Source organism: Sinocyclocheilus anshuiensis, unplaced genomic scaffold, assembly GCF_001515605.1.
Source record: "Sinocyclocheilus anshuiensis isolate Anshui unplaced genomic scaffold, SAMN03320099.WGS_v1.1 scaffold914, whole genome shotgun sequence".
In the NCBI taxonomy this organism is placed as follows: Eukaryota; Metazoa; Chordata; class Actinopteri; order Cypriniformes; family Cyprinidae; genus Sinocyclocheilus; species Sinocyclocheilus anshuiensis.
In genome coordinates this window covers 2,714,490-2,723,154 of record NW_015539870.1, presented here as the reverse complement: position 1 = coordinate 2,723,154, position 8,665 = coordinate 2,714,490, and the positions used below count along the sequence as shown (strand labels likewise).

Below are 8,665 nucleotides of genomic sequence, written 5' to 3'. Positions count from 1 at the left end.
GCTATTTTGCCATCATAAACGCGATCAGCAGGCAGCTTGGGATTATCTCTAGAATTAAATTCGAAATATTCACCTGTTAAAAAAAAACGAGAGACCTTTAATTTCATTCAATCACTCGTTCTTTTAAATCCAGATTTTCCAATGACTGTTACAGTTTACAGTTAACTGTAGACTACCTGTCTACACCAAATGGCAATGACCTCTTGTCTATCGGTGTTGCTTAAAAGGAACTCGAAACACCTTTCTCTGAACCATTAGACTTTAGGACTTGTGAAGCAGCCATTCCAGCTGTTTTAAGTCAATAGCAAAGGCTGTGCGACTTCCTGGGCGCGTCAAGAGGTGTGCGTCGCGCTCAGTGCGCAAAAATCCCCGCGTCTCTGAAGTCCAACCTGAAACTTCAGGTCGCTCTGCGCATGCGCGAAGCAGGAACCTGAGAGACACGCATAGCAGCTGTACCGTGGGAACCGGACGACTGCCGTTTCTGCGCAGCGCACTCGCTTTTCCTCACACGCCGCAGTTTGGCGTGGAAGCCACACACACGCTGTATACTGTGCAGCCGTTTGCTCCGTTTGTACAGGCGCTTCAAACATTTGATCTACCCTGGATCTACCAAACTGTTCCGTTTCACTTCATAACCGCTTCGTGCGTTATAAACTGCACGTACTTTTTTGGCCAGTAAAGTGACTTTTGCATGTGGCTCGGCGTTTGGAGACGCGATTAGAAGCCCTTAATACGCGTTTTCAGATAATTGAATCAGAATACACTATTCAAAATCTAATTTGACATTTAAATAGACAAAGACTAGAGCCTAGAGTCATTTATTGAACACATTCAACAACAGTCAAGTTTTCATTTGATATATTATTGTCATCATTTTTATAATTACTATACATATTTTAGGCAGTCGATTCTGAACAGGTTTCTGAGTGAACTTATACATCCTCAACTGCCTGTATATTAAAGACATGTACAATAAAAACATCTCTGCCTAACTGGTTTGGTTAACCTCTGGCAAAAGTACTCATAATTACTTTATCGACACTTCAGATAATCACTTGCTGTCAAATGAAATGCAATACATAAAATTTAGTCAGTATATATATATATATATATATATAGCCCAAGGGTCTGCAAGAACTATAAATGTAAAATTGCATCATTCAAAAATACACTATTCCGTTAACTTCAACCAAAGCTGAAGTTCACCTAAACGTTTCATTGACCCTTCCACATGAAAAAAAATTAAGAAATTAAAATTAAAATGTGAAATGTATGCATCATAATGTAGGTAAACACATCTATTTGGTATATGCATGTTCTGGCTTGCACTCAGTTTTATACAGTATGTAATAAGTATCTCTGCTTGGTTCATGGATATTCTTCAGTGTTTTTCGGGCTAACTCCCAGTTTTTCTAAAGATTAAAAAGTAAGGATAAAGTTTCACCTCCACTTTTGAGAAGTTCACTAATCCTTGGTTATGTGTCAGCTGTCAAGTTCTCATGTTAACATTCTTTTTGTACATGAAACTCAAAGCTCAAAAATAAACCATGTGGAACCAGACGTTGCACATATAAACACTGGGTTAACATGTGGAAGTAATAACTTGTGCACATTATTAATTATTTGTAGTACCTTATCCTAACATGTCATAACGTTAGGATCCCAACATAACATATATGCTTCTTTAATATCTCCTGCGGGGCATGTGTGAATACCGGATTTCAGGCATTCTGTTTTGAGACGGACCAGATTTCAGTATGCACAAATTATATTTCAAATGGCTAAAGCTGTTTTCTTTCCTGTGCAAAACATTCCCATCATTTGAAAGAATGAAGCGAAGTGCACTTAAAGTATTTGACCATGTGAGAAACAGAAGTGTTCTTTAAGACCCGCCAGGGCTAAAACATCTCAGCACATCTGTTGGCTAATCAGAAAGATGTGTCCGTGCGCTGGCCTTTTGGAAAATATTTGTTGAGAAAACGGAGGGCCTCTCCCAATGGCTGGTTATCACTGGACCCAGGAATTTGCACAATTTCTGGTACTTAGATTTGCCTACAGTGGCCCCACAAAGTTTACACTTAAAGGGACAGTTCATCCAAAAATGACAATTCTTTCATTATTTACTCTTATGTCTTTCCAAACTGGTATGGCTTTTTTTTTTCCTGCTGAACACAAAAGATTTTTTGAAGACTGTTAGTTTTGGTTCCCATTGACTTCCATTGCTTGGACAATATTAAAATGGAAGTCAAAGGGAACCGAAGCTGTTTGGTTACTAACATTCTTCGGAATATATTTCGTGTTCCGCAGAAGAATGGCATTTTAAATGGCATCTATTCAGGGAAAAAACTGCTTGTGCCATTTTTTTTAGTTGAAAAATCAGTAGATACTGTTCAAAATGTGCCACTTTTGGTTGTCAAACATTAGTGGACAATGTTCATATTAATTTAATAAACTACTCCAGTGGTTACCCTGATAGGACACCTGTGTGAACTTAAGGAGAACTACTTCATAAAAATCACCAGTTCATAAACGTCATTACAAAACTGACTCAGAAAAGTGAGAAAAGCTCTAGCAACATTTGAGAACAGATGACACTTTGTATCTAATGCAATAATTTTTTGAATGAAGTGTTCAATAAGTTTTTGGGGTCACCGTGTGTGTGTTTGTGCGTGTGTGTGGGTTCACAGAGTTTCTGCAGGTTTTATGAAGGTATTGAATAACACTGCTCCAAACCAATAGAATATGGAAATAACTTTGTATCTTCTGATCACACTGCACTGCACTGTTTTTCATCAGTAGTTTTGTTGTTTTCTACAGCAAATGTCTAAAGATTCTTAAATCAAGATGCACTTAAGAAGCAAAATGACGCAAGTCTTGTTTGATGAGACATTTATCAAAAAGAAGTGAGTTTATGAACAAATATCTGCCAATAAGCTCAGAAAAATCTACTTAATTCAACGGGAAAACAAGTTTTCATTTTCCATTAACAGATGTTTGTTCTTGTTTTAAACATGAACACACTTCATTTTGTTAAAATTCTCAGAAAAGACATCATGTGTTCATATTGCATCTCAAGTAAATGTACCTTGATTTAAGGAAGTTTGGATAATTCTTTTGGGGGGAAAAAATACAGAGGAATTTCAAAATACAGAGATATTAATTTTTTTGCAGTGCATGCAACATTTAATGCCATGACTGTGAATTTAAGACTTTCTGCTGTGATTTAAGACCTTTTTAGGCCGTAATTTGTGGAAGGGCGAATTCAAATTCTTAAAGACCTTTTCATGACCAGCAGAAACCCTGCTTTAGAGCGACAATTCATCTTTTTGAAACTTTTTGAATCCATTTTTTTAAAATTGTATTCCTTTATCTTTTTTTAAATACATACCCAACACATATAAACCAAACCTGAATGGTAATTTTAAAGGAGACATAATATGCCCCTTTTTACAATATGTAATATAAGTCTCTGGTGTCCCCAGAATGTGTCTGTAAAGTTTCAGCTCAAAATACCCCACAGATCATTTATTATATCATTTTGAAAATGCCTATTTTGAGTGGAAGCAGAAACACGCTGTTTTTGGGGCCTGTCTCTTTAAATGCAAATGAGCTGCTGTTCCCCGCCCTCTTTTCCAGAATAGAGCTGCGCCATTACAGCTCGTACCTGCTAAAAAACATCTGTTTTGGTTCTGATTATCATGTTTATCGCTCTGAAATCATGCGTTTTAAACCATATTAATTTAAACTTCTGATATACGGTTTTCTGAGCGCACACGGACAGAAAGCGGCTGTCACAACATGTGAGTACTAAACTAAGTTTTCATTCACACACAAGTTTACGTTAAAAACACACACGAGTTACAAAAACAGTCGGTTATGTCTGTGAAGGTAAACAGCTGGGAAATAAATCGCATGTTTATATTAGATCTGTGTGGCAGCAGCAATATACAGTAAATAAATCAATAAATAAGTCTCCTCTGAGGCTGGGGCTCTAAATAGTGTTCTGTGCTCGTCTGTGTTAGCATGCTTTGCTCAAACTTTCGCCATGGTATTAGAACTGGTACACCATTGTGAAATCAAAATGATGGCGCCGTGAGTGGAAGTTTACGGATTAAGGGGCGGTAATATTATAATGAGATCCCTTTGCCACGTCACCAAGGGAGCGAAATCAGACGCACTAGTTTTTTCAGACGCTTGCAGAAAAAGGCTTACCAAAACAAAGTTACTGGGTTAACCTTTTTCTGGTTTCCTTGTTTGGTAGATGCACCGGGGACCTGATTATAGCACGTAAAACCTGGAAAAGTCAGATTTTCATGATAAGTCACCTTTAAGTATCACAGTTCACAGCTGACATCAAAGCAACAGGCTATAATGAGACGCCAGCGAGGTGCTAATCGACCCGACGCTGAGAATATCCTGCGAGCCATTTCAGAAGTACAGTACATAACAGGAAGTGTCCCATATTCCACCTGGGCCCGGGTCACATTCATCAGAAACCCAAGCCAGTGAGAGCGAGCGAGCGAGCGAGCTAAAAACTCCTCCCAACGTCAACACACGCGTGTTATTTAAAATTAATACGTGTCATAAAAGCTGGAAGGTCGATCTCAGTGGCATCTAAATCTCCGAATGCTTTCAGATTAACCCTGGATTGTTCAAACCTCCACCAAACACAGTTCAGAAAATATTTGGTGTTTCGTAGCCCTGCGAGGCATTAAGCCTGAAACCAGGCACGAAGGGGGAGCTCTTCAAAGATCAGCCAACCTGCCCCGCGCCTGAGCCAGACAGTGGAGAGGTGGGGGGGAAAGAAAGCAGGCAGAGGCCCCTGAGTCACTGGCTGGGGATTCTGCAGGACTAGCATGACGTCTAAATAGAGGGAGGGCCTTCAGAGTCCAATTCAGCTCCAGTACCACGTGTTCAAGGAGCGTGGGAAAGAGGCGAGCTTTTCTTCCCAGCAAAGAAAGAGCCAGTATCGAATAACAGAAGCGCAGAAGAGCCGGGGTGGCCTGAACAGGGCTAGGTAGAGCTCCTACTGCAAGCAGACAAGATTATCTCCAGCAAATGCAAACACGCAGAGCTACGGTTACAGTCAACACTTTGATACTTATATTCAGGGAGCACACATTTAAAAGAGGACACGGCTCTGTTTGAGCGTGGCTTTATTGAACTCGGAAGGGCAGCGTTGAGGACTGACTGTATGCAGCCCATCCTGTTATGAACTTGCAAACCGTCCTCAAAAACTTGGAATGAAAGCAGTGTCTGGCGTGAATTCAGCAGTGCTGTCTTTGGGGAACCCAAGCATGTTTTTTTTGTAGTTTTGACAGATTTACAAATGGAGATATGACTTAAAGACTAAACATAAACAACGTTCGATCTGAAAAAAGGAAGTCGAGAAAATAATTTTTTTTTTTTGTTGGTTTTTAGAGATAGCTGCAAGAGAGATAACATGCAAAATATTATGATAGATCTTTTAGAAAAACAAATAGAGTAAAAAATGGCTAAAGATATCGCGCAAAACAATTGTGGGATTAATCCAACGTATATCCTGTTTTAAATTTGTAGTGAATCTGTTCATAAAGTGTTATTTAAAACACTTCACAGGTTTGTAAACAATTTATGGCATTAAATATATTATTATAATGTGTAAAACAAATGTAGATCTTAAAAAGGCTTTTTTATAGTAAAAATATATAGTAAAAAAATGACTAAAGATTTTGTGCAAAAACAAATTCAGATCTTAAGTAAAAAAAAAAAAAAGGGAAATAAAATGAATAAAATGTGTCATTTTGTGGGGTTAAATTAATGTAAATCCTGTTTTTAATAACATGACTAATTTATGAAACATGACATAACTGTTTTATGACTAATCTTTTCATAAAGTGTTTGTTAAAACAGTTAACACTTATGATTCATCAACAATTTTAGGAGGTTTGTGAACGTTATAAGAGTCCAATTCAGCCCCAGTACCACGTGTTCAAGGAGCGTGGGAAAGAGGCGAGCTTTTCTTCCCAGCAAAGAAAGAGCCAGTATCGAATAACAGAAGCGCAGAAGAGCCGGGGTGGCCTGAACAGGGCTAGGTAGAGCTCCTACTGCAAGCAGACAAGATTATCTCCAGCAAATGCAAACACGCAGAGCTACGGTTACAGTCAACACTTTGATACTTATATTCAGGGAGCACACATTTAAAAGAGGACACGGCTCTGTTTGAGCGTGGCTTTATTGAACTCGGAAGGGCAGCGTTGAGGACTGACTGTATGCAGCCCATCCTGTTATGAACTTGCAAACCGTCCTCAAAAACTTGGAATGAAAGCAGTGTCTGGCGTGAATTCAGCAGTGCTGTCTTTGGGGAACCCAAGCATGTTTTTTTTGTAGTTTTGACAGATTTACAAATGGAGATATGACTTAAAGACTAAACATAAACAACGTTCGATCTGAAAAAAGGAAGTCGAGAAAATAATTTTTTTTTTTTGTTGGTTTTTAGAGATAGCTGCAAGAGAGATAACATGCAAAATATTATGATAGATCTTTTAGAAAAACAAATAGAGTAAAAAATGGCTAAAGATATCGCGCAAAACAATTGTGGGATTAATCCAACGTATATCCTGTTTTAAATTTGTAGTGAATCTGTTCATAAAGTGTTATTTAAAACACTTCACAGGTTTGTAAACAATTTATGGCATTAAATATATTATTATAATGTGTAAAACAAATGTAGATCTTAAAAAGGCTTTTTTATAGTAAAAATATATAGTAAAAAAATGACTAAAGATTTTGTGCAAAAACAAATTCAGATCTTAAGTAAAAAAAAAAAAAAGGGAAATAAAATGAATAAAATGTGTCATTTTGTGGGGTTAAATTAATGTAAATCCTGTTTTTAATAACATGACTAATTTATGAAACATGACAACTGTTTTATGACTAATCTTTTCATAAAGTGTTTGTTAAAACAGTTAACACTTATGATTCATGAACAATTTTAGGAGGTTTGTGAACGTTATAACATTAAGTATATTATAATGTGTAAAACAAATTTAGATCTCAAGTTAAAAAAAAAAAACAGAGTAACAAATGTCTAAAGATATTGTGCAAAAATGAAAATGAAAGTCTTGTGTCATTTTGTGGGGTCGCTCCAATATAAATCCTGTTTTTAATAACAATTTGTGACTAATCTTTTCATTAAGTGTTATTAAAAACACTTATGATTTATGAACAATTTCAGGAGGTTTGTAAACCTTTTATGGCATCAAGTATTTTATAATATTGTGTAAAACAAATGTACACAGGATCATTTGCCGTGCAAAACACAATTAAAGCTTCCAAAAGGTTTTTGCACAGTTACTATGACACAGTGTAGCAAATAAAAATGCCTCCATAAAACGAATTTTTAAAAAATCAGAGGCGTGAAAAAAAAGCAATGCAACAGCAATAGTTCATCACACCTGGAGTTTGGTCGATCTCAAGCTTTTGTTGCTGCGTCTTCACTGATGTGCAAGACCTCTTGGAACTGCGACAGCACCCGGTCATAGTGGGTCCCCTCCCAGAACACCTTTCCACAGCCGGTGCAGATGAAGTACACTGGAATCCGGGGCAGGAGGCCTGGGGGCACAGTCTCCAGCTGAACTTCGGCCCCGCTGGGGAATTTGAAGGTCTGGGGGTCCAGGGCGGTGCGTGGGGCCCAGCGGCAGTGAGGGGTGAACTCTGGGCCCTCTGGGGGCCTCCAGCTATTGTATTCTGCTTGTGTTTCATCCTGTGACTCGCAGTCATTCCGCTTAGATACGATGTCTTGAAGGAGACCTTTTAAGAGAAAGAAAAAGCAATTAGAAGCAAGGAAGAAGGCAGCTTTATGCAACTTTTCACTTCTTATGTTAAATGATGCTGCTGACAAAAACCAAGGACTTAGACAAAATACTGTTCAAACTAAATGCTAATTAAAATGGAAATGAATTAATCAAATTATTGGTGGAAAATCTGTATTAAATCTGTAAATAAATTTTAAAATATACATTTAAATATGTGTTGTATTGACATGGGAGACAAATGGAAAAGAAGTGGCAACCTCTCTCTTTCATCATGCGGGTCATATCCTCTCTGGACAGCTTCAAGTACTCATTACAATTGCAAGCCTGGAAAAAGGTGACAGAAAAAACACATGAATATGTAATAAAAAATTGTGACAGCATGTAAATCAATTCATCAGCAAGACGTTAAATCAAGTGTTAGATAATAAAATCTCTTATTATGCATCGTCGTATAATACAGGCAGAATATACATTCTAAATAACTTTAATACTGTTTATACTTTATTATTCTTTTTTATAATCATTTCATTATTTTCCACATTTTAGTGTAACAGAGACGTCATCAAAACTATGAAATAACTACTCAAATTGTGTTATTTATGGTAAAGGTATGATAAATATTCTAATATTTAACAAGTGCACATATATGCCACACACTTGTTTTTCCTTGACTATATGATCTAACGTATCAATTAACAATAAATAGAAATAACAAAAAATATTCACTAAAATTTCAGCTTTGTATAAAATGTACTTGCAGCCAATTTACATGTGTTTACTAATTCTATTATTATATTAATTCTATTAATATATTATTCTAATATATTAATAAACACACACACACACACACACACACACACACACACACA

General features: G+C 37.0%; 1 protein-coding gene across 2 annotated transcripts in view; it reads right to left on the bottom strand.

Annotated features, from left to right (window-relative positions):
* Positions 1-6,963: 6,963 nt before the first annotated feature.
* The window catches only part of LOC107685114 (exonuclease mut-7 homolog), a 38,745-nt gene continuing 37,043 nt past the window's right edge, over positions 6,964-8,665 (bottom strand). For both annotated transcript variants that reach the window (XM_016481606.1, XM_016481607.1), the window contains 2 exons: positions 8,054-8,120; positions 6,964-7,791 (listed from right to left, as the gene is read on the bottom strand). In XM_016481606.1, the coding sequence (XP_016337092.1) occupies positions 7,454-7,791; positions 8,054-8,120 (405 nt within the window). In that variant the 3' untranslated portion in view covers positions 6,964-7,453. The remainder of the gene's footprint in view (positions 7,792-8,053; positions 8,121-8,665) is intronic.